Below are 26,320 nucleotides of genomic sequence, written 5' to 3' on the forward strand. Positions count from 1 at the left end.
TGGGGGAGGGTGAAGTAAAGGGTGGGGGCTCTGCTGGGGGTGAGTGGCTCAGCGGGCTAAGTGGGGTAGGTGAAAGGAAAATTTCCTCACAGGGCTTAATAAAGTATCACTACTCTATTTTGCTACTCCGACATCTGACCTGAGGATAATGCACTACTTGGGGTTTGGAAAAGGTCGCGGGCCACACCTCTCATCATTAAACTCACACGTGTCACATGTTTAGTGTCTTTGGACCTTATCTTTGGCAATATACTGTATGTATGTTCGCCTGAGCTCTACATGCTCGCCGCTGTATGCACACGAGTTTCCCTTTGTGATCAATGAATTTGATCTAATTCCAATTGATCCATCCTTTTTCTATATCCATTTATCTGGTACCGGGCTGAGGTGAGCATGGTGCCTGTCCTTCCCTGGGGGGTGCCGGGCCACTACAGGGCACACAGACAATGGCCAACTGAACTAAACCATGTGTTCTTGGGCTATGGTGACAGGAACCAAAGCCACAGTCTTATATTGGAAGCTATAGTTCTGACCAATGAGCCAGCAGGATAGGCTGTTATCCTGGTGATTGGATGGCTGCAGGTTTGAATCCCAGGGCCGGCTGAGTGATGTCACCTTTGGGCCTTTGAGCGAGGCCGCTGACCCCCGATCAGACTGTTCAGCAGACACTTTTCTCAGAGTGTCTGCTAATCAAATAAAATGTAAATATATTATTGGGACAGAGGTAACAAAACAGGCTGTGAGTAAACTGCTGAGTGATTATGTTGACCAACAAAACACAAAGGACGAGCAGTCACTGAAATCAATGGTGATATTTATTTGCAAAAGGCACTCACTACAGTAAATGTAATGGTCACACAAGTTCTATTGTGTACGAAGTCCAGACTCGAGCGGTCAGGCTCACTTTAGCGCTTAACATGGAAATCCAATAACAGCGGGAGTAAGCATGTGCGGGTACAATCAATACCATACCAAGATAATGTACTTGTACAATTGCATGCTTTTATATTCCATGTCTTTTTTTGTCATTTTTGTTTTCAATCATTTTAATATTTTTTTGTTATTATTAATGTAATAATAATAATAATAATTTATATTATTATTGTTTTCAGAACAAACATTTATTGAGAATCAGCTGCTGCATTCACACTGAGTGGCCAATGCCTCGGGCAAAACTCTGGACAGGCTGGGGGACCTTAGCCTGACTGGGCCAAGAAGGGCCATTTTCACACCTGGGAAGTACAGAAACGCTCAACTGGTGTAACTGATGTCCCTCATTACGTACAGACTCACAGCTGGTGCCAGAATACTTAAGTCAAAGTTCTTAAGAAGGACTCATGTAGGACAATGCACAGCTTGGATAGTACACACAGGGGCACATTAAATTTGGATTAACATCAACACTGTGCTTCACCTCACTGGAAGCAAGGGTGTGACCACGCAAGGGAGACATTCCATGGCTTAAAAATGCTTTAGAAAATGGAGCTGAATTCCCAGTCATTTTGGCAATTTCCAAAGTACAGTTAGCCAAAAACCTGCCTTTTATTTAAAGCACTGTCCACGTAATAGGCAATGTCTTGTAACAAAAGTTTTTACATGGTAAGTGTCAGTGAATCCACAGCCTCCAATTCCTACCACTTGAGCAGTGGAGTAGCCTGGAATTTTCGACAGGGGATGCGTATTGTGCGTATCTAGCCTTTCTGCTCCCAGTTCCCAGTGCACCCATCTGCGGCACGGCCCGACCCATTTTGCGTTTCTCAAGAACAGGTCTTTAACAACAAACTATATATTTTAAATGATTGTTCATAACTGCAGACATTTCAGCTAATTCACTGTGATTACAGTGATGCTATTTTTAATTGCTGAAAACTGAACTTGAAAATACATCAAACTGGCACTTTATTTGCTGTGTGATTTTTTATTTCTTACAGTACACAGCTGCAAGATGTATAAATTAGTAGACTCCTAATCATGAGCGTTTTAAGGACTCACAGGATTTCACGATGATGGGGAACATGGGGTCTTAGATGTAAATATTTTTTAATTTCACCTACAAAAAAATGTAACACTTTCGTGATGGGAACACTGAGTGTATGACTACTGCACCTGCATGTAGTTATACTAAGATTCCACACCCAGAATGGCTGGAATAAATACTGCCATTTTACAAAAGCCCAGAAGAGCTTGTTTGTTAGTAACTTGGAAAGTGTTAATTACTTTGTAGTTTATTTCACGGTTGGGAACAGTTAAGAGGAAATGCTTCTTGGCATCTACTCCTGTCATGCCAGATAGCAATTTTAAGCCAAAAATAAATTGATGAAATTGAATATTGATCTCATGATCATCTCCCTTTCCTACAGCCCTGACCAGTACTGCGGGTTAAGATGTGACTCACTTTCTGATTCAGTTTTATATCATATATACACTTGAGTTGGTATCTTGCTTTCAGATTTTAAAAGATGTAATGTCTTTTTCTAATAAGAACGAGTAGAGTGCTTTTTGGGATTATATATGCTCGTTTGCACCCTTTGTTCTGATCTCTTGCTCTTTGATCCAGTAATAAAAATGAATTAAATTCTGATTCGCTGACTGTGGACTGTGTGGGTAGAAAAGAAACAGGCAGCCAGTCTATACTGTGTGTTGACAGTACATCCTCATTCTGCGTATTGTGGCTTTTTTTGTAAGGGTTCCAGAGCTAATCATGCTGTTTACGCCAACTAGGAGTACAATCAGTTGTTAAGTAGGCCATCAAATCATTTGGTATGTACTAAGAATGTGATTCGCTTTCATAAATTACTGCCAAACCGCTTTGCCAATCATACAAAAAAGTCAAACGACACAGACTCGCCTTCCTCTGAGAATCGGCGTCTGAACACTGCGCAGCTGACAGGGCCTGACGGGGTAAATACTGTATGCACACGCTCTAGTGCTCATACACAGACACATTTACATATGCTGCCGCACGGGCACGCTCGTGTACACCAAGCCGCCTCCCACTGACACCCAAACCCACAAAGTCCCGGGTTTCAACCTGGGGTTCGTCATCTGTTCCCTCGTGAACGCCCTTACCTCGCCAAGGCCGGGCCGAGACGGTGCCCCAATCTGAAGTGTGAATGCAGCGCAACTGGGACAAAGATATTCGAACGACGACAGTAGGACGACAAGCCCTGAGATTTTGTTTTGAGACCGTGAACTTGAAGCTTTTGAATACACTGTGCTCCACAGGACGGCAGGGTAGTTCCAAGACCATGCAATAGCAGAGTGCCTGTTGTTTTCATTCCCAAGTTCAGGTTTAGAGTCCTTAGGCATGACAATCACTTGCATGACTCTATGAATACATGTATTTTGGTTCCTGATGTGCATCCCCCTCTCCTCATCGTCCCCGTTCGCCTTCCCTCTGCGGTCACGCTCTCTGTTCTGAACATACTTGACGCAGAACGACGCAACAGGGATCGGTATATCATCTCGGATGTCGAGAGTTTAATTATAAAACACGAGTGTAGGTCACAGGCCCGTCGATAGCGCCAAATAAATTTGCTACTACGTGTTACTGTTCAGGCTTCCGGAAAGCCCATCCGTTGCAATCTTCTATGTTGTCTTAAATAAAAATCACTGTTTTGATCGTTCTCAAGTAACAAAACATAGTCAGGTATTATGTCATAGTCATTCCTCCTGACGTGACTGATTCGCTCCTTTTTTTGGCAAATTAATCCACCATTTGGACACAGTGAACAGTTAGTAGTGTGGAGCAGGACGCAGCTCCAGGTCGCTGCCTTTCGAACAGGGAGGAGTTAAGGCACGTGAGCAGATGCTAAGACATCTTCCATCCAGTCAGCCACCTCCTCTAAGGCATAGTCTTTATCTTTAGTTCCTTTTCTTCCGCTTTTCCCTCATCGCCCTTCTCCTTGTTCAGCGGGAACCCATTCTGCAGCGAGCAGGCCTCTGCATATTGGGGAAGATCCGTCAAGCTGGTGTTGAACTCCTTCTCTCCGAGCTCCTCATCCTCCTTCTTCTCCTCGCCGGAGGCCAGGCTGCAGCCGAAGGTGTCGTACATCTTGCGGATGTCCTCCGGGATGTTCTTCTTTAGCTCCTTGCTCTTGTTGCGTTTCGCCAGCCGGGTGACGGAGCCCAGGCGGTTGAAGATGTTGTCATCGGAGGTGGCCTGCTCGCCCTTCTCGTACTGCTCGGCCCGCGCGCGCAGGTTGTTCAGCTTCGAGTCGATGCTCTCCTGCGAAGTGGTCTTGGAGCGGTCGGCATCCAGGCTGTTGAAGACGGCCCGCTTCTCTGCAGACAGAACATCGAGCGACTGCGCCCGCTGGTCCAGCCCCAGCTGCCGGCGCTCCATGCTACGGATGGTGGCGGCACGCTGAAGCTTGTCGTGCACCTCCACGCTGAGGCGCCGCCGCGTCTCCCGGAACTCCGCGCGCACGTTGGCCTTCCACTCCACTGCGTGGGCCTTGATCTCGCCCACCTGCACATCACAGTGGTGGCGGCAGCAGGAGCGACGTGGCACCATTAAATCACATCACGTTTCCACAGTAACCTTACTTGCTACACTGTGCACCCAGTAACCTTACTTACTGCACTGCTCCTCACACTGCACACCACAGTAACCTTACTTGCTATACTGCTCCTCACACTGTGCACCACTGTAATCTAACTTGCTACACTGCTCCTCCACTGCGCACCACAGTAACCTTACTTGCCACAATGCTCCTCACACTGCACACCACAGTAACCATACTTGCTACACTGCTCCTCCACTGCGCACCACAGTAACCTTACTTGCCACAATGCTCCTCACACTGCACACCACAGTAACCATACTTGCTACACTGCTCCTCCACTGCACACCACAGTAACCTTTCTTGCTATATTGCTCCTCACACTGTGCACCACAGTAATCTAACTTGATACACTGCTCCTCCATTGCGCACCACAGTAATCAAACTTGCTACACTGCTCCTCCACTGCACACCACAATAACCATACTTGCTACACTGCTCCTCACACTGTGTTCCACAGTAACCTCACTTGCTACATTGCTTCTCACATTGCACACCACAGTAATCTTACTTGCTACACTGCTCTTCCACTGCACACCACAGTAACCTTACTTACTACACTGCTCCTCACACTGCACACCACAGTAACCTTACTTGCTACACTGCTCCTCACACTGTGCACCACAGTAGTCTAACTTGCTACACTGCTCCTCCACTGCGCACCACAGTAACCTTACTTGCTACAATGCTCCTCACACTGCACACCACAGTAACCATACTTGCTACACTGCTCTTCCACTGCACACCACAGTAACCTTTCTTGCTATATTGCTCCTCACACTGTGCACCACAGTAATCTAACTTGATACACTGTTCCTCCACTGCACACCACAGTAACCTTACTTGCTACACTGCTCCTCACACTGTTCACCACAGTAACCTTACTTGCTACACTGGTCCTCACACTGCGTGCCACAGTAGTCATACTTGCTACAATGCTCCTCACACTGTTCACCACAGTAACCTTACTTGCTACACTGGTCCTCCACTGCACATCACAGTAACCTTACTTGCTACAATGCTCCTCACACTGCACACCACAGTAACCTTACTTCCTACCCTATTCCTCAGACTGTGCCCCACTGTAACCTTACTTGCTACACTGCTCCTCACACTGTGCACCCAATAATACACTTACACATTTTGATTGCAAATATGCTATAAAAATTTATACTAACCTTAGGCAAAAATAATAATTTTCAGTAATTTTAGTGGGTCTATAATTACATTCCCTCTTTTGCGTACACATAAAATTGAAGAATTACAGCTTTTGACTGTCAACAATGATTACAGCTTACTCAGTCTATACTTTATCTTATTACGTACGTCCCCCATACTGAAAATGGCCATACTCTACCTCCTCCTTGGTCTTCTTGGAGAGAACCCTCAACCAGTCTCCTATCATGCTCAAGACGGCGGCGAAATAGGCCAGGCCCACCAGGATCCAAAACCAGACCAGTGGCTTATACCACTTCCGGTATTCTATTCTCCGATCCCCACCTGGCACAGAGGTACAAACACACATGGTCATCTCTCCGCCAGCACACACCCCGAAATCTTTCTCCATGCAGTCCTCATTTTACAAAACGTGGGGTACTTTTTCAGAAACGTCTTTGCATTTGCAGTTTTATAAACTTGCTACCTCCAAGATGCCTACAAATAACTGTCACCCAGTGTCGAAATGCAAAAAAATGGAACAAAAATCAATAGCACGTGGTTAGATTTGTAGATAAAATCTTGAGTAATAGAATTCTTCCTACAAATAAAATTAACAGCTAATTTCATTTCACATTAGAGCCACGTATCCCTGGCAGAAAGCCCAAGATTGTTTTCTTGGCTCAGTATGATTGCTTCTACCTCTGCTACATGATACCAAATGTTGCTCTGCAAACTAGGAGCTGTATCAATTATTAGAGTTTGGATTTATTAGGCAGGGAATTCAAATGATTTTTGTTGTTAAACTGACAGCAACATAAATAATTGGCACAGGCTACTTCAGTGTATATAATTCCGTTAAGTAAACGTCTTCAATTACAATTGATTTTGTGATCAATTCTGCAACCATCTCCTTAGCAATATATGCAAATAGACAGATGTTAAAGGGCATGTGATTTGGGTTGACCGGTGGAAAATTCTAAGCTCCTTTCAAGGTGTAGCAAACATCCTTAAGAAACAGACGATGACTGCCGACCTGCCACATAGTCGCCAATGCCGACGGTCGTCAGGGTGATGACCACAAAGTATATGGCCTCCAGCGCCGTCCAGTCCTCGATGTGCATGAAAATGACGGCAGGGATGGTGACGAAGACGATGCAGCCAGCCAAAATGAAGAGGATGGTGGAGATGACTCTGATCTTGGTCTGACTGATCTGCTTGTGTTTCCGCTGAGGAGAGGAGCGAGGTATGCTGGGTGAATAACTCGGCTGGCCGATGCAGCAAAGCAGGCCTCTGTAACACAGGCTAACGCATCATCTCACGGCATCTGCTGAAGGACGAATCGCAGCATGGTATGGCAACATCTATCCATCAAGCTCTCGCCATGCTGGGCGTACCAACCTGATGGCTTGACAGGCCTGCTGTCTCCTCTAAGCTTCCAGCCACTCTCACAGCATCTGCAAACTAGCTCAACTGCATAAACACCACTAATATCCATGCATATTGACTTGTACCCGTCGTATTAAGGACAAAATGCAGTTCTCAGCTCTACCAACTATATCAACTTTAGCGTGAAATGAAAATAACAGCTTTCCCTAAGGGCATTTAAAAGCCATTTGTTTATTCGATTCATTTGTGTTGGACTGTATTCATCTGTATGCAGAGACTGGCGCAGTCAGCTCCGCCTTTCTTCCTGCTCCATTTCTGGCAGGAGCTTCACCTTGTGCAGGACCTCTGCACCCTGTGAGGTGGCTAAACAGCCTGCCTGTAAGCACTGAAACACCAGGGTCTCCTTCTCAGGGACCCTTCTCGATCTCAAGACACGTGGATGCGATGGGCAGCTGATTCCCTCTCAGGAGGCACAGGTACTCCTTGAATGCTCAATTATGGTCTGTAGCTGTCATGATTTATCTCAGATTTTAGTGGCCTGATCCTTTTTTTCCCCCCTGAAGTGAAGTTAATAGGGCGTTTGCTTCACACATTAAGTCATTCCTCCATTGCGTTAAGTTAAATTGCTCAGTGACCCCAAATGACCTTTTATCAATAGTGTCCCTCAAATGTCTTGATCCAGTTGCTGCAAGATGATCCATTTCTACATATCTGTTTGCTTTGAACTAACTCCTATATCCCAAATCCTAAGATCTGCTCCATATAATATACCACAGAGCCCCAAACCTTTGATTTAGGGCCACATGCTTTCACAGTTTTCCATAAGGCAACAACAGTAGTCCATCACAGATATTATGCATTCAAGGAAATAAAATTCAGGCAGCAAAAACTAAATATTGGAAATGAAATTTAGATAAAGCACATAATAGAAGCTACTTGACACCTCTGGGATTTGTGGCCCCATTCCCTAAAGGTTTGGGTTAAAGACGGTCTTCTCCATTTACATGAGAGCACCTGATCAGACTGTGTTCTGGGATGACCCTGGACACTATTACATTGCAGCAATTTACCCTCACTGTATAATATATAATATTCACGAATATTCCTAAGCTGGGCCATGCCTGGGATGCCTTGGGGGGGGGGGGGGGTTGTCTGTATTAGGCTACAGTGTGCGGCGCTCTCCCACTCACCCGGAACATCTTCTCCACCTTTGCGATGCTCTTAACGAATATGGTGCCAAGCTGATCACCAACGCCGGCCAAGAGAAAGCCAAAAAGGGGAATTCCAAATATGGCGTACAGGATACAAAAAATCTTCCCTCCCTCTGTGCTGGGCGCGATATTTCCATAGCCTGTGGAGAATTTAGCAGAGAGGATGGGCATATTAACCCACGCACAACCTCTCTCCAAACACTACAGGAACAGAAGGACATACGGTAACACTGAGAATGCCATTTCCATAACAATCTATGATCACATTCAAAACACATTATAATGCATTCATAAAGCATTATAAACATGGCTATAATTAGTGAAGCTCTCATCTATAATGCACTACAGATACCTTCATAATGCAGTACAAATCATCCTTAATTCTTATACGGACCATTATAATACATTATGAAGGTATCTAGAGTGTATTATAGATGAGAGCTTCATTGGAGCTTATGAAGTATTATAATCAACACTATAATGCCTTATTACTGTCAATAGAAGATGCTGTAATGCTTTATTAATTCTTATACTTATTATAATGCATTTTGAAGTTATCTACAGTGCATTATAGATGGAAACTTCATTGGAGCTTATGAAGTATTATAATCAACTGTATAATACCTTATTGACTCAATAAAAGATGCTGTACTGCTTTGTTGATTCTTATATTGACCATTTTATTGCATTGTGAAGGTATCTATAATGTATTAGAGATGACAGCTTCAAATAAAGTGTTACAGGACATACATTTGTTTTTACAGTAGAGCCAAATAATAGAGGGGAGGACAGAATTAGATGTGACCAGTCTGATTATTCCAGAAATGCTTCAGTGTATTATTCAGAAGACATTTTGGGGTATTGCCCTCAAGCAGAGCAGAATACAGGGAACCAGTCAGCCTCGAGATGTTTCGTTTTTCTGTATCTGAGCACCAGTTTGTGAGGCCCTTCCACTGCAAAATGTACCCAAGTCCAGTATCAAACACCACAGCCATTCAAATACAAATGTAGTCATTTAACAATATTTTATTTGCTATGTAATGCATTTAATTTTTTTTTTTTATTAAAACACTCCTACATATTACTTTTCAGTATGAGGCATTTTTCTGTATATTTTTATATCTGATTTCCACACTGCCAAATAATTATGTAAACCATATAACGAAAAAATGATGGAGATGTTCATATACTACCACATAAACTGCAGATTGAAAGCATGTTTTTCAGTGTTTTTTTTTTAGTATCAAAGCAGAAAACAGCTTCTTAAAAAGCTGAAAGTTCTCTGTTTGGACAAACTCTCAATCTGTTGCTCCTTTTAGCTGTGGGTGTGGGACAGTAATTCAATCAGGAGTACCATGAATTACTTCGTTTAAGAAAACAAAGCCTGCAATACATGGAAAGAACATCATGTAGTGAATTGAGTGCCATGAATAAGGGCATGGAGATTTACCTATGGTGGTGATCACTGTTCCTGCAAAAAAGAAGGCACTGCCCAGGTCCCAGTGGCTGGAGGTGTAGGTGTCTCCGATGGGACTCACTCCGGCACTGGCCGCGTCTATGGAATGCTGCGAGGAGAAGCCTTTGGATTAATTTAGCGATTCACCCATGCAAACGACTGTAAGCAAAGACACCTGAGCGACCGGAAAGTCTGTCGCCATGCACACAGAGCCACGTATGGGAAGGGGACCACGCTACTACACCCTGCCTTTGACTATTATGGGATGTGGGAGGATCCGACAGCTCGTGTTCTCCTCCTGACCCATCATAACCGAGCTCCTCCATCAGAAGAGCAGGGATCGAGGGCAAGGCCAGGTGTTTTACGCAACGGAGAGTCCAGTTGTGTAACACAGTGGATGGAAACTCTGGCGACGGTGACTCAGTGGCTTTTGCAGAATGAATCATTGTGACGGAGTCACTGGGGGAGGGCGGCGGGAGAAGGCACTGAAGCCCCACTTCTGGCTCAGCCTATGCTCCCCCTACCAGCCAACGAATGTCTCCGAGTCACAGCAAGACTTCCCGGGAGCAGATGGAAGCCGCAGGTGGAGAGCAGCGAGGGGTACTGCCAGACGCCGGTGCCTGTTTCAGGTGCGTGCCGGCAGGGATGGGGCCCAAGCTAGGGATGGGGTGGCCCCCAATCAGCCAGAGTCACCTTGACTGACACGCAGCCACGAAAACAGTCTTGCCATCCAAGTCCTGCTGAATGTTACCAGCTGTTAAATGTTCTTGCAGTTCTGTACACTTACTTCTATGACTTTGCTACCTCAGCTATGCTATGAAGTCCATCCATCGCCTCACTGTGTACCCAGTATGGGCTTACAAGGGGGCTTGGAGCCTATCCCTGGCAGCAGTGGAAACCAGACAGGGGTCAGCCTGAATGGGATCACACACAGTTGAATAATACAGGCAATTTAGAGACATTGGTTTACATAACTTCATGTCTTTGGAGGAAACCAGGGTACTGGGAAAAAACCCAAACAAGACATGCAGACTGCACATGTGCAAACAAAAGAGGCAAGATTCAAGCCCCCAGCCCCAAGAACCATCCATCAGAGTTAATTAGGTAAGACTTTACTTAAAGCAGTCATTATAATGCATTATAAATACCTTCATAATGCACTATAACACATTCATAAAGTATTACAAACATGGCTATAACTATTCATAAGGCATAACATCGTAGTTACATAGTCATGCGTAATATGCATTATGAATGCTCTACAAAGCTCCCATTTATAATACATTATAAATACTTCATAATGCAGCACAAAGTATTCTTAATTCTTATACTGACCATTATAATGCATTATGAAGGTATTTATAATTCATTTTAGATTAAACCTTCAAAGAGTATTAATAATGCATAGTAAAAATGGCTACAACGTGTTTTATCAGTTTTATAAATATTTATATATTGATTGTTTTATATGTTTATAATCCTTTATGAATGCATCATAATGTCTTATGAAGGTATGTATAATGCATTTACAGGACTACTTTTTTCAGTAAAGTGTTACCGTTAATTTCTTACGTCTTCAGTGTTACATGGCATATTATAGCGCAAAATGCTAATTGACTCATAGCTTCAACATGAGATGTTGTATTCCGCTGCTTCTGCAAACTGGCCCTAGCAAAGCCCAACCGGTGCATGCATCTGGAGAATTCTCCAGAACGCTGACTGGAGGAGGACGTATAGCTGTAGGCTCTGATTGGCGCGGACCCGCTGCGCGTTCTCCAGAGCGGAACCGCGGCGTCAGCAGACTGGCCGGCTCCTCCACATGGCCACGGGCATGGATGTGCGGCCGAGGAGCAGGGACCCGCGGGGACGCCTGCTGATCCCCCGGGAGGGGGCGGCAAATCCGCTTCCGTGTGGGCTGCTGTGGCACATCATTCAAGGTCAGGGACGACATTCCTCTTAAGGGTGAACAAACGAGAGTCAAGGATGTGGTGACGGAGGGCTGGAGAGGGTTAGTGTTCCAAAGCCATCGTGGGCCTATGGAGAACTTTCCTGTGACTCACTGCATCCTCTCCACTGCATCGAAGCTTTAACATTCAAGTTTTAAAGGGGCTTCTCTGAAATATCGTATAATCATTCCGTCCATTTCATTCTGTTTAATAATCTGATTCCCCAGCGTTTCACATCTTACTTGCAAAATCAAATGCATCTGGTTGACACATCACAGCGAAAACATTTTAAAATGGATGCCACTGACACCCATCATAACAGAGTGATACCTCAGGATAAACTGTTTTAGATTTAAATGTCGTCTGACAGTCTGTCTGTCTAGATGCTCGCGTGATGCTGTGTTGAAAAGCAGAGCTGTCGCTGAAGCTGTAGAATCGTGAGGCTCCACTCAAGATGCCCTTTATAGTACAGACCCGATTGTCTTACCGGCTGTGGGGCACAAGGAGAGCAGTTTGGCCGAGTGCAGTCTGGAAATGACATACCTCAAGGGAGCTTTCAGTTTCACTTATCTCCTACAGCCTGTAACACGCCTTGCAAAGTTCTAGAAACTATCCAAAAGGTCACTCCTCACGTGTCGTGTGTCCAGCTGGGTACAGAGAGCTGGATTGATGAATATTACTGAAAGACAAATATGTAAGAAGCTGAGCCTAGCAGGACCTAAGCGGGCATTCTGACAGAGGTCTGCTTGTGATGGATTATCTGCCCCACCCATACGCCTTGCTGGACTGAAGCTATTTGTGTATGTGCCTATCTAGTCTTACCGCTTCCATTTTCGGTTCCAACCTGCCACATTCACAGGCTACAAACCCACATCCACCGTTCTTCCCATGTGGGGAGGACACTGAACCAAAGGACTGACGCTGAAGGGTGACTGCGCCTTTTCAGTATGCACACCCACCTTTGGGACAACCTCCTGCTTAACCTCAGGTCCTCACTTCAATAGCTGTTTTCAAATCTCGTCTGAAAACCTATTTGTGTAGACTGGCTTTCACTCCATATTAACAAAACAATCTTTGAATTGTTTATTGTTTTTCTATCTCTCCTCTCCCACTCCTATGGTTTGGTCTGGTACTATTACTGTGCGGTTTTGTCCTTATCAGTTCTGGTTTTACTTTCCTCTCGAAAAGTTAATGTACGGCACTTTTCAGTTGTTTTAACTATGCTACAAATTTACTTCATTTAATTACTTAAACATAATGGGTAACTACACCAACACTGGGGTAACATGTGACAGTTACACCAAACCCTGCGATAACATCTGACAGCTACACCAACACTGGGATAACATCTGACAGTTACACCAAACCCTGGGATAACATCTGGCAGTTACACCAAACCCTAGGATAACATCTGACAGCTACACCAAACCCTAGGATAACATCTGACAGCTACACCAACACTGGGATAAAGTGACAGTTACACTAATACTGGGGTAACATTCGACAGTTACACCAACATTGGAGTAACATGTGACAGTTACACCAACACTGAGGTAACGTGTGACAGTTACACCAACACTGGGGTAACATGTGACAGTTACACCAATACTGGGGTAACATTCGACAGTTACACCAACACTAGGGTAACATGTGACAGTTACACCAATACTGGGGCATAGAGACATCGATTCCAAGAATTTCATATGCTTTATACTTTTTCTTCAGATTCGGTGAAAGGATAAAGTGTAAGGTACAAATTATAAGCAATAAATTAATAATAAACAGCTTATAAATTACTTTGTGCTCATACCTACTTAGATTCCTTAGCGAAAGACTATGTTCTTGCTGCAGAGCATGAATTACACTGACGGTTTTCCTGCCTGGTGATAAAGCACACAGCAGCCTTGGAGATGGACCCCAGGAAGACCGCAGACCAGGGTCCCAGTCACCACACTGTCCGTGGGATCGCTGCCGATGAGGGCTGGCAATCGGCTGACCTCACCTCACCGTACCCCACAAAAAAAAAGAACACACACTGTCCTTCACTCCTCCAAGTTTTGCCGCACCTAAGCGGCGGCAAAGCCGCCCACGCCCAGCACCCCGCCATATGTTTGGCAGGGCTCTGAGTCACCGAAGCTGGGACGCCCGCTGCATAGCAACAGATGGAGAGAGGCAGAAGCGAGAGGGCGCTTCAGATGTGAGGCCAGACGCGGAAAACTTCAGCCGGCTCCTGCTTTCCACTCAGGGCTGATTTAGCGAAGGTCACGATCCTGAACCCTTCATCGCTGATCCCTCGGATAAGCTATGAACTGAAAATACACTTTTCCAATCTGTAGCCCTCAACTTTTGCCAGAACTGGAAATGATATAGAGATGTTGCTGGTGATCAGTTTAGTCACAGATGCTCGCTTTTCGATCCTTCACAGCTAGATACCACATCGCGTCGCTGTAGGGCCGCGTCCAGAGTAACTAACCTTTAACCATACACACTGCGATGGAAGGTTAGCTGTGATGGCCATAAACAAAGTAATTTCCCATGGGATGCCCCCCCCCCACACCGACTGCTGCTTCATATGAACACATTTCACCCAAGACCAATAAACAGTGGCAGTGCAGAATGTACAGAAAGCGTGGTCGCATTCCAAGCCATGCTGTCGCCATGACGATGCCATCAGCATCTGTAAAACAGGGCAGCACTTGTCATAAATCTGACCTAAAGCAGCAGTATTTGCAGCCCGTACTACAAAGGTTTACCTCACGATCTGTTATGAGGCTGACTCTGCAGGAAAGCTGTCGAGCCATAATAATCAGGTTTCCGCTTGATTATTTTCATTTCTACACGTCTTTGGCAGAAGCCAATTATCAACGAATCACACCTCTGAAACGCCAGATATGAAACATTTAGTCTTTGCTTTATTTCGCTGTTAAGGGGAAGCCACAGCATGCTCGTGTTTTATAGTTGTGACCAAAGAGCTCAGTCTGATGCTAACTGCATAACCTAAACCCTGAAGGTGATTCTCACACGACACCTGGGGTCTGGGGCTGTCAGCGTGGAGTCTCTCTCGAACCCGTCGGCCCCGTCCCTCCGTGACAGTCACGCTTTAACGACAGCAGGGCACTTATTGCAGGGCTTCACAAAGCCTGTCGTTTGCTCCGAGCCTCTGTTGTGCTAGGATTAAATCCTCTCTTGTGCATTATGGTGGAGAGGAACATTTTCTGGCAGGTGAAAAAATAAAACGCCAGGACGTGTCCCTGCGATGACCGTTCTAGAAACTCTCACACCTCGGGAATGACTCAGTGTGTCATACTCACGTCAGCGCCATGATGCCAACTCTCAACATTATACCCGCTTTCTCTTAAAGTAACGATTTGACCATAAAATTCATGCTGACAGCGGTGCCGTTGTCCTTCAGGACAGTGCGGTTTCCATGACTGGTATTCCCACACTGATGCCATGCTCTTACTGTAACGCCCCGCCCATTACTCTGTCTGCAGGGGGAGCGGCATAATACTCCAAACCGCAGGGTTCATAACACTCCGCGTGGTGCTGAGGCCAACACCAGTGCTGCACAGCTATGTCTATTTTCCCAGTCAGGGCTGCAGGTTCGGTAAGACGGAGCAGGAGTCTCATCCCCGGCGTGGCGGCTTCTTCGGCTGCAATAAGCAGAGCATTGCTTTCTCTGTAAGAGTGAGACCCTGTTAAATTTGGTCACGGACTAACAGGTTTAAAAGCAGTTTTTTTTCTTCTCTCTTTTGCACTGGCCATCACAGGCCAAATTCCACGTAGTCAGGTCTCAGTACCTGCTGCTGCCGTAATATTTGTTTGCGTTTCCATATTTATCTGTTTATTGTTCTCACACTACATATGTTGCTCCTGCTGCTCAATGAGCATCTGTCTGATCTCAGGTATCCACTGACATTAGTTTGAAAACTGACTATGAGCAATACCTACAGCACTTTTTTTGCTTTTTATATTTCCATGTTTTTAAAATCAAATCTTACGCGTTTCTATATTTGAGCCATGTTTACATGAGCCTTATCATCATACACATGACGAATAAAGGGCTTTGACTTTACCCTCCTACGCTCTCAGAAAAAAACTACCAGTCTGTGCCTCTGCTTGTCACTGGGGCTATATCCTCAAGGGTCTACGAATTATACCCAATAGCTGTACACTATCAGAAAAAATGGTAAAAATTTGTACCTTTGCTTGTCACTGGGGCTGTGCCCTTGTAATGGTACCTTTTAAGGTACATAAATGGAACTTCCCAAAAGTACAAACAGTATTAATGTACCATCAATGGTACAGAAATGTTCCTCAGAGTCCATTTCTGTACCCTAAAAGGTACATCTACCCTTGACGATACAGCAAAGGCACAAATTGGTACTCTTTTTTTTATGACAGTGTACCTGTGAAAAACAACACCTGTGTTGAACATTGCAGTCCAGGAGTCTTATGCATGGTACACGGATTTCAGATCAAAGATGCACTTTCTTTAGGTTTCCTCCCTGCTCAGGCCGTCCCTGGTGATACTCCTTAAAGGTCGCTTGTTGCTTGTCACTCTGCTGTTTGACTGCGCCCAGGTCTAACTTGGCATCTTCCGGATAACTGCCCATCTGACGATCATGTTTCACACGTCCAGGATCGATAGCTGGCACGTTCAAAGTCTTGGGTGTTACTCTTCCTCTCCACGGAGATGCCAAACGGACTTTGGCGTGAAGGCCCAGTGCTGGCAGAAAGGCGGTTTGTCAAAGGGGACGGCTAATCAAACACAGGCAGCTCCTTTGCCGGTCACCAGAGTCATACACTCTGCTTTGATTACCCGCCCACTGCACCCAAGGTCATGCACTGTGCAAGATATTGGCTTCTATGGTTCATCTTTCTTTTTAATTTCCTGAACCTTTTTGCTTTGAGGAAGCTTAAGGACTATTTGCATGGCATTTATTGTGAGTTTAGAATATAAGAGATGGAATTAAACACTGCAGCAAGCACAAGTGACAAAATATCTATTATGCATCAGTATGATAAACCACCCTTGATCTCAGGGAGATCGTAACTCATCAAGTAGGATGGAAAACCTGCTGCGTACCAGCTCTCCAGGATCCAGGTTGTTTACCTCTGCTCTAGCTAATGAAGACAGCTGTATAAAGGCATCTCACTGATGCTGCCAAACTTCACTGGACACAATACTCAGGACCCAGTATCGGATTATTTACGTTTTCTCACATCATAGGCGGCAAGTTCAGGTCAGAAAGTACAAATCCGGACCAAGGTTTTATTTCAACCAACCAGCTGAATATAAAGAGTAATACTCACAGAGCACTCAACTGATTGGTTGAAACAAAATCTTGCTCTGGATTTGTACTTTCTGAACCTGAACATCCAACCTCTGTCTGACATATACGTGCGTAACCCCCTCCAGCTTCACAGACCTGCTGCAGAGAACAGAGAGAAGCCTCTGCTTACTCCTTAAATGGACCCTTGGCCAGCCCCTTCAGTGGCTGCTATTAGCACCGTGATTCTCCTCAGGGAGAAAATCAATAGCGGGTCTCTGACTTGACCTGCTTATGTAGCCTCCAAAGTCAGCTTCTTTTCCCGACTGTGAATAGGTCGCGTACTCCTTTCCTTACGGCTCTGCCTTTACTGTAAGGAGGCATGAGCTACATCCCCAGTGTTTGGAAAGCAAATAACGAAAATCTCTGAAATGGCATCGAATGTCATGCTACAGATGCTGATCCATCCGCTTGCTTTGGGCTCTCTCGGTTAATGCATTTGTTTAGCTTAAATCATATTTCCTGTTCCATCTATGTGCAGTGATACTGATACTGTGTCCTACGGTCTGAAGTTGTGAAATATTTACTCATGCTAGTTCTCGGTGTGTACGTGATATTTTGTAAGATCTTATGTTTCATCTTTAATGTCCTTGTCCAGCATATATTGCATTCCCTGTGGATCCAGCACTAGAAAACTGACTTTCTCAGCAAGCAACCACGGGCGCGCTCCTCAGGAACACTCTGGTGGGAACTTACCTGGATGAGAGCCTCCAGTTCGTCAGGCGTCACGCAGGGGTGCTTCTGCAGGAACACGGACTTCTCCTGCGTGATCGTGTCCTTCTGGTTGCTCTCGAACGGCTGCTCCAGGGCCCGGAACACGAGGCCGCCGACGACCAGGTAGACCACCACCACCACGAAGACGGCGAGCACCGTCTTCCACTTCATGACGGTGTGGAGCGTGGAGCCGTCGCTGTCCATGCTGGCCACCACAGCCATGCCGCTTCGCGACGACACGGACAGCCGGGGAAGTGAGCAGTGCCTGTGTGGCTTCACCTCACATCCCATGGGGTTCTGCATGGTCGCCACGCTGGCCTGCACCAAACTGGACTGCAGCATTCCCGACTTCACCTTTTTCGGAGTCACATTGGTCTGAACTGGAACTGAATCGAGAGGACAAAAAGGCATGATGCACCCTATAAAACCAGATGGCAACACTTTGGCGCAAATGGTCAAAAAAACACGTCACCTTCGCTGACTTAATTGTCTCCTACCTGATGATTCAATTCAAAGTGACTCACAATTTCCACATTATGCCATATATAACATGTTAAAGACTCAGCTTAGTGGTGCAGCAGGTTCCGTTCAGGACTCAAGACTCGGTCTGTGGCTCTGCCAGTTAAGACTGTGATCAGAAGCTCATGGGACTGAGAGACATTTCACCATCAGGCCCTTAACCCAAACAGCTCCAAGGACACTGTCTGATCCTCACTCTTATGACACTTTGCACATAAAAGACTTTGCTAAATTAATTTAATATATCTCCGAACTACTTTACCATTTATTTTTTGGATAAACCATCCCACCATAACCATAAAGGTAAGGTCAGTTTAAGGTGGTTACCCTTGTCAGCGCCACACACTTAGAATATTCTGCCTCCTGCTTTCTGTTACAAATGAGTACCTACAAATGGCCTGGGAATTCTTAATACTGCACCTGTGTGTACAATAAAAGCCATCTGTGAAGGCCACACACATTGGTGATGGAAGTTTCTCTCTGCATTCTCCTGCCATGAACAGATTCGCCTCCCTTAATAATTATCTTTGTTTAATTATTGTACTTTTTGCTGGAGGGGGGGGGGGTTAAAAAGAAATAAAAGTATATGCAAGGGTTCAGTGCCCAAAGGAGGGGGATCTGTATATTGGATGAGTACAGAGGTAGATAGTTCAGGTCCAGAAAGTAAAAATCCAAACCAGGATTTTATTTCAACCAACGAGTTGAGTACTCTGTAATTTTAACCCTTTATGCTCAACTGGCTGGTTAAAACAAAACCCTGGTCTGGATTTTTACTTTCTGGACCTGAACTATGCAGTTCTGGATGGGTGTCAATAAGTTAATAGAACCAATAAGGATGAGAGTGAATTAACTGATGTACATCTTTTCACTCTCTTAGGACAGAAGAAGCTTTTATTTGATTGAAACTAAAGGAGGAAGCCAAAGAGGGCAGGATGTGGTAATGAGTTAGGAACAAGCTTTGTGGTGTTTTGTTTTGTTGGTGGTGAACTGGGTATCTGTGTCTGCTCTTTTCTTCCTTGTCTAAAAATAAACCAAGATGTGACTAACACTAATCTTGATTAGCTATCTGTGGATTCACAAGTGGAATGAGAAAGGCCCTCCTCTCTGTGTTATTACAGAATCTTAAAACATGTCAATATTTCTACACCGCGTTCACTTTATGGGGGTAGGAGCAACTCTACCTCCAGTCTCTCCCTCAGCACACAGTGATATCGCTCACGAAGCCCGGCGCTGAAACCCATGACGGATTTTCAAATGGGATTTCGGCAGCTCTGAAACTCCAGCCTCTAACAGGGGGATAATCGCATAAAGGAGCAAGAGAATCGTCTCCGGTGAGGGTCGAGAGTGTGAGGAGACGCCGCCGAAAGCCCTGGAGCAGGGAGAACATGAGAAGCATCTCTGGATGATCTGTGATGGAGATGTGGCGGAGCAGATCGGCGACCGTTAAGCAAACGGCGGCATGTCTGAGGTGTGCCATCCTCTAAACAAGAGCCCGGTCACCCGTGAAACAAACGGGTCATAAACAATGAGTCGCCCCGGAAACGTGCACGGCTTGTTTGATCCTGTGTTTTTCATGCGTTTGCAGAACATTTCAGCACATCCTTCCACACTGGACCACACACTGCAAGTCCCAGTGTCTAAGTATCCTCACGGGTATAAGATGATGGCATCAAGATACAAAACGAAAAAAGCAAACTAACATATCTTACAACAAAACCAAAAGGATTTCAACTCTTTTGTTAATTGTGTTAATTTCATTATTATTTTGCTCAATTTTCAAAAACATATTTCATGACACAATAGAACTTGTGCAATTTTTGAATATGACCAGCAAAATACAATGCAAAACCCAACAAAATACATTTTGTATATTACATATGTGATTATGGTATTCCAGTACTGAACACTTATTGTGAGGAATCAATTCAGATTAAGAGGTTATGAATAAATGATACTCAGGGCTGCACAACGGAAATAATTAATTGCCACCTTAGTGGCAAAAACTCTCGTAAAATTCAATAGGATGACACACAAGTACGGTCCAGTTTAAGTTTGCATGCTTTATTTGATTACCTCTGTATTAACTATTAGACCACAAAATACCATTTATGAGCATAGATGTGCAGTTGTAATATTTATTACAATAAAACCTGACACTATTATTATTATTATTATTATTATTATTATTATTATTATTATTATTATAAGAACTCATCATCAATGTCTAATTCACTATACACAAGGCTGAAAGCGAAAAACAGACCCACACGATCCAGGTTTAATTATCCTCAATCCAATGACTTGTCTCCGATCAATGATGTCCGTTCTTTGGGGGTCAACATTCCCACAGGACAGGGGACAGGCTGGCACAAAATAAGGGACCTTCAATTAAACTTAAGCGCTGACACCAAAACCAAACAGCTGAAGAGTCCCTTGTTGATTATTAATTAATTAACCTTTCCATATAAAAACCAAGGTGATTAAAAAAATAAATAAAACAATCATAGCTTTCAAGCTAACACTTTCTCAATACTTGATATGTACAATGTATGCATTGGCTTACAGCTCATTTTATCTTAATTTGCCAGCTATGATTAGAAGCTTCATATTTAAACCCCTCCAGATTAGTTTACTAAGAGGTGTGGTTTTTTCATCACATTCTTTAGAGCTCATGCGCATTGTAGTACCAACACATTGATGCTATTCAATCAACTCCATCTCAAATGTTACGTACAGGAAATTCATTCCATAGAGTATTTTAGCATCCAGTCATAATACATTGATTTTGTTCAGGTAATAATAACCACAATAAACAGTTGCACATGTAGACCAAAAAGCTGACACGCGCAAGGACACAAAAATATTTGTAAATTATTGCCCGCAGCCGCCACGTGACAGCGCGTGTGGACGACCTGATAGAACGCACTCGGCACGCGACACTGCCAGAATCCACCCTGCGCTCCAGCTGAGCCCTGATGAAGTAATATCACCCCATGCTCCGTAATTATTTTTCCGGGTGACACTTCATCTGAATGCGCTTCGCTAGAGATTTAAATCAGCATTCCATAAAAGCGATGCATCTGTTCAGTAACCTCGACGCATACAGCTAATTTCTATTTACGTCTATTTGCAAGTAACTGAATGCGCCGCGAGAGTGCATGGAGCACATGGCGAGCTACTTTGCGTAAAGTCTAAATTACATCGGTTTGTTCCCGTATTTACGCGAAAATGTATCTATAGTGCGTGGTACATCTTAAATACATGGCACTTTTGATTATGGAAAATGTAACGTTTTTCATTATTTGACAACTATTGTCTTCACACACAGAGAGCATTGCCACCCAATGGAAGGAGGACGTGAGGAAGCACCGCGTACGACTGAATAGTAGGGGGAGTCGTGTCTGGAGAGACCCGCTATGAATGCAAATGAAGACGCTGCGCTTCCAGAAGTGATAACGCCGGTATTGCCCGGTTTAAAATGGACAGAGAAGGAAATCCCGAATGGGTCTTCTCTGACATTACAGGAATGTGAGCGCCAAAGACTCTCTGATTCAAGGGAGGCCACGTTCCCCAGTCACTGCTTAGTGAAGGGAGCGGCACATCAGCATTATATCAACAAAACAAAAGCCTGCTCCTTATCATGGCATGAGGAAAGACCTGCCCATGATACGCTTCAAATTGCGCTCCAAGCTTCGGAACGTAGGCACGCGATGGTGGAATAAGGTGTGCGTAAAAAGATGTGTAGGTGTTCAGTATAAAACCCTCTACGCTTCGTTTTTCCCATGAACTTATTGGTTGGGGCAAGTTCCACCAGAAATCACACTGATGAAATAGCCAGGTATTGTATTTATCACATGCATATTTTGTTCTAATAAAACCATTTAACGAGCTGCACGTAATATGATATTAATAAATCTGGCATACAAACCTGGCGCAGGATTCAAGTTCCCAGGCTTTCTTGGGTTCTCTGTTGGAAATTTCATCTCGACGATTCGGTTTGGAAAACAAAAGAGACAATCGGTGGCCAGCAGCTGGTTCGGGTGTAATCAAAATCAGAAGAAAAATTTATATTTTTGTATGTATACTGCCAAACGGAACGCGCTGTGTTTAACGGCGAGGATGGAAAGGCTAGCGTCTGGTCCGCCGCTTTTACTCTGCGGCTGTCAGGTGGAGCGTGGTGCCCATGCAGCCAAATTGATCGGAATGAGCTTTCGCTGCTCCGTCGCCCCCCTCAAGAGCACCGCCGCATGACTGTATGCGCCCACTGCGGTGTATTTTCTCCCAGCAGTCCACTCGCATCTATAAGAAAGGGGTGTAAAAAGAGTGTATGCCGTGCATCGTCCATAGAAGCACCGGTTAATTAACTTCACGCCAACGTGCTGCACAGTGATTCATCCGCAGTAGAGTTGAGGATAATTTCTACAGAACGAGTTATTACACAACGGCTTTAACTCAAGCGGTGGTGTTTATCACTCTTCTCATGCCTTATTATCATAAATCCGGTTTTGCCAAACGGTGGCTTTATTGTTGAAACCCGCAGTCTTCCAAATGCAAATTGCCAAAATAAAAATAAGAAAGAACACATCGCCGCCAGCGGATTCAGTGCGTTATGCACATTATCGAGCCACAGCGGTCCTGCTGCTCGTCCGATAGGGGTGTGCACCTATCGTTTTATTGTCGTGGGCTTTTAATACGCCATGCATCGCGGACCTCGTCGTTAGGCGGGGTAGCTTGATGGCCGAGGAGCAATGCACGCACATGGCGAAGAAAGCGTGCGAGACGGAGTGATAGGTGAACACGCGCGGTCTTCCGATCACACCATTACATCATCCTGTCGTGTCTGCTCGCATGTTAATAGTTACATTGGTAATAATATATCAAACGTGTTTAACCCCTCCCCGAATGTAATGAGCCACTGTCCCTCTTGGATGCGAACTCGTAAAGTCCGCTCACTTAAAATAGCGAGTAAACAAAGAGTAACTGGGCATATTAGGATTTTATTGGTAAATCGCTTACATTGCTTTTTAGATCATTTTTTGATACGCATGTGGGATATTGAAACTTGCATTTTGGTAACACGCAGAGTGCTCTGTTCTCCAGGAGACGATAAAATGCATCTCTTGTCGTCTTGGACAATGCAACGTCTTTAATAGCTACTCTTTCCTCGCGTCTTTGTTAATATACTGCGAGAGGTTGTCCGCATAGTGACGTAATTTATTATGATCTGACGACTTTGGAGATGTTACGATACATGAATGCCTTCACACAGTTTAAATATACTCCAATGCCAAAGAGTTTATGTCTATAAAACGGTATTTCAGGCAGCTGTGTGTGTGTGTGTGTGTGTGTGTGTGTGTGAAAGCCACCACTTGCGTAGTTGTTCAGTTCATCATATCTGCCAGCTAGCGACAATAGGCTGCTTTATTTTGCATATTGTAGTCAAATTGATTCCTGTTCTGTAGAAAACTTTTTATTTTTTATTACAGTTGTGCGATTTTCAATTTGTTTCCATAGTAAGTGCAATTAAACAGGAGGTCATTGTTCTTTAAACCATTAGCAGTTCTCTAGTGATTTTTTTTTGGGGGGGGTGGGGGTAGTCAGCCTGCTTATTTTAGTAGCATTTGTAGACCTATGTTTGGAGCCATGACACAATTCCGACATCTTGTCAAATGCTAATAAACTTCTTCAACATGGTCAGCCACTGCCATGCGAGTGCCCAGGGAGCTGTATATCTGTTAATGTTCATATGAAATAGACCACAGTTCTTCTCTATATTTAGGTATTCCGTGGTCAAAAGTTCCTATAAACAAAGCAAGGAACTAAGTATTGAAAGCAATGATTGGGTAGAAGGTTCTGTATCTAGCAAAAGTGAGGTACAAACTGGGTGTTAATCTTCTTAATTCTAATTGCGTCTCTATTGTTCTTTGACATATTTTTATGTTGGGTTGGTCTAAATGTGTTATTATGATTGTATTCTCTCATGGACCTTTATAGATCTGTACAATGATTTCCTTGAAAGATCTCTGTCATTATCTATATATAATGACAAAGGGTTATATACTTGTCTTTATATACCACAATGGAGACACATTTTCCTATTATTCTCTTGATATCATTGTTTAAATTATTCAGGATAAAAACACACCAATGCATTGGAGATTTAAGCATTACATATATGCTGGATGTTGGTTTCATATGTTGGTGTTTTTTTACAGTAAACTAACCAAATCTGCATATAGTGCTGGTATTTCAAAAAATAAATGAAATGTGATGTGTCTACAAGCCCATGAATAAATGATTATATGACTGTTTAGGTTGAGATTATGTCTGTGGGTGGTGCACAGTGTGATAAATATTCAGATACACCTCTTTTGCTTAAGATCTCCAATGAAACACGTTACATTTTCCAAGTTAATATATGTAGTATTGATGAAGTAAATTTCTTCAGCAGTTTATCAGTACTACCTGTTTTTCCAGACAACACCGATTACATCTCACTAAATTCGCCTCTACAGCATAGATATTGGCCTTACAAATTCAACATGCATTAGTTGTAGTGTGACTACTTTGAGTCCAGAAACAGCCAGGTGTCCCAGGATGGATGGATGGATGGATGGATGGAGGGAGGGAGGGAGGGATGGAGGGATGAGGCTTCTGCTCTTATGTTTGTCTGATGCTGTTTATAACTTGCTGCTGTAATGCCGCAATTTTGCTTCATGGGATTAATAAAATCGATCTTATCTTATTTTATCTTAGCTTAGCTTATCTTATCCTATCTTATCTTGATCTCTGCTCTGTGTTTTCTATTACATATTTCGTGACTCATTCTTTCATTAATTTATTTTCCCTTGGCTGCTTATCCAGTGGTGAGCGCCAACCCACATAAAGCCATTCTTGTGAATCTTAAAATAAACCACATCACACTCCATTACTAGTAAATTACACCAGAACACCCAGTGGAGGAAATGCACATACAATGAAGAACTTATAAATTATCTACTTGCAAACACATCTCTGCATTTAGCCACTTCCCTAAAGGTGTTAGTGAGCGCTGACCCACCATGTCACCCGCTGTTATGAGCATACAGTGAGTCTGAATGCTTCCTATCAGTGTCTGAATGGTCACCATCACCTTCCCACCACATTGGCTCACTGTACCCATTTACTTTGATGCTCCACTGCGTGCCCACTGCGCTCTGTCTTTAGCCCCTACTTGAGATAGTTCATTCTGACTTCCAGGCAACACATTAAGCATGAGACACGCAACATGCTGAAACTGAGATCCAGAATGTAAATCCAACATAATGGCACTTGCCAGATCAAAAGATCAGTCTTTAAGTTCCCAGCCATGGGCAGCATTTTCCAGAAAGGCGTGTGTTCCAAGCTAAACACAGAAAATCAGGGGTTAACACACCAGCACATGTAAGGCACAGTGATTAAACAACAGTGGTGGGGATCACATTAGCCCCGAACCCCCCGCCCCCCTAAACACATGTTGCTCCTGTAATATTGGTAGGGATGTCCTTACCGTTCATCCCCAAATCTGTGTGCTTGGGATTATACTTGGCAGAGATTTGCTAACCAAGTGCGAAATAAAGCACAGGGATTCGACTCACTTGGATGAGGTAAATGGTGACTTTGCGGGGGGTGGGGCTCTCCCACCTGTCTCCCAGGTGTGCGCTGGTGGTGGAGGCATGGCAGGGGACTGCTGTCCTGGAGAGGTGCTATTTTGCGGCCTACAGTGTGCATGTGGGGGTTTGGGGGGAGGGGGTATTTTAGGCCTGGCGTTTCCAGGCAAGAGACTTCAGCAAAGATCTGAAATCTGTGACCTCATGCTTTGTACTTGCGATTTAAATGATTCTATTTATGTCTCATCTATGTATTTACATCTCCATTACTGATATTCTTTACTACTTAGATCTGTACTGAGCAATGATTGGGTAGAAATGTTCTGTATCTAGCAAAAGTAAGGTACAAACTTTGTGTAAATGTGCCTATTTCTAATTGTGTCTGTATTTTTATTTTGAGTTGG

The 26,320-nt window shown here is 44.2% G+C and overlaps 1 protein-coding gene across 1 annotated transcript; it reads right to left on the reverse strand.

Moving 5' to 3' along the window:
- Positions 1-793: 793 nt before the first annotated feature.
- On the reverse strand, positions 794-23,153 carry kcnk10a (potassium channel, subfamily K, member 10a). Its single transcript, XM_023807723.2, has 7 exons — positions 22,217-23,153; positions 17,752-18,155; positions 9,771-9,885; positions 8,300-8,460; positions 6,757-6,949; positions 5,923-6,065; positions 794-4,471 (listed from the first exon to the last, which is right to left on the reverse strand). Exons 1-7 carry the CDS (start codon positions 22,269-22,271, stop codon positions 3,845-3,847), a joined length of 1,698 nt encoding a protein of 565 aa, XP_023663491.1. The 5' UTR covers positions 22,272-23,153; the 3' UTR covers positions 794-3,844.
- Between the last annotated feature and the right edge of the window lie 3,167 nt (positions 23,154-26,320).

The sequence above is a fragment of the Paramormyrops kingsleyae genome, chromosome 19 (assembly GCF_048594095.1).
Source record: "Paramormyrops kingsleyae isolate MSU_618 chromosome 19, PKINGS_0.4, whole genome shotgun sequence".
NCBI classification, from domain to species: Eukaryota; Metazoa; Chordata; class Actinopteri; order Osteoglossiformes; family Mormyridae; genus Paramormyrops; species Paramormyrops kingsleyae.

Coding starts and splice junctions, on each gene's coding strand:
- kcnk10a (XM_023807723.2), bottom strand. CDS start 22,271: ATGAAATTTCCAACAGAGAACCCAAGAAAGCCTGGGAACTTGAATCCT. Junction 8,461..9,770: donor AACAGTGATCACCACCATAG/GTAAATCTCCAT, acceptor AATTCTCCACAG/GCTATGGAAATATCGCGCCC. Junction 4,472..5,922: donor CCAAGAAGACCAAGGAGGAG/GTAGAGTATGGC, acceptor TGTGATGTGCAG/GTGGGCGAGATCAAGGCCCA.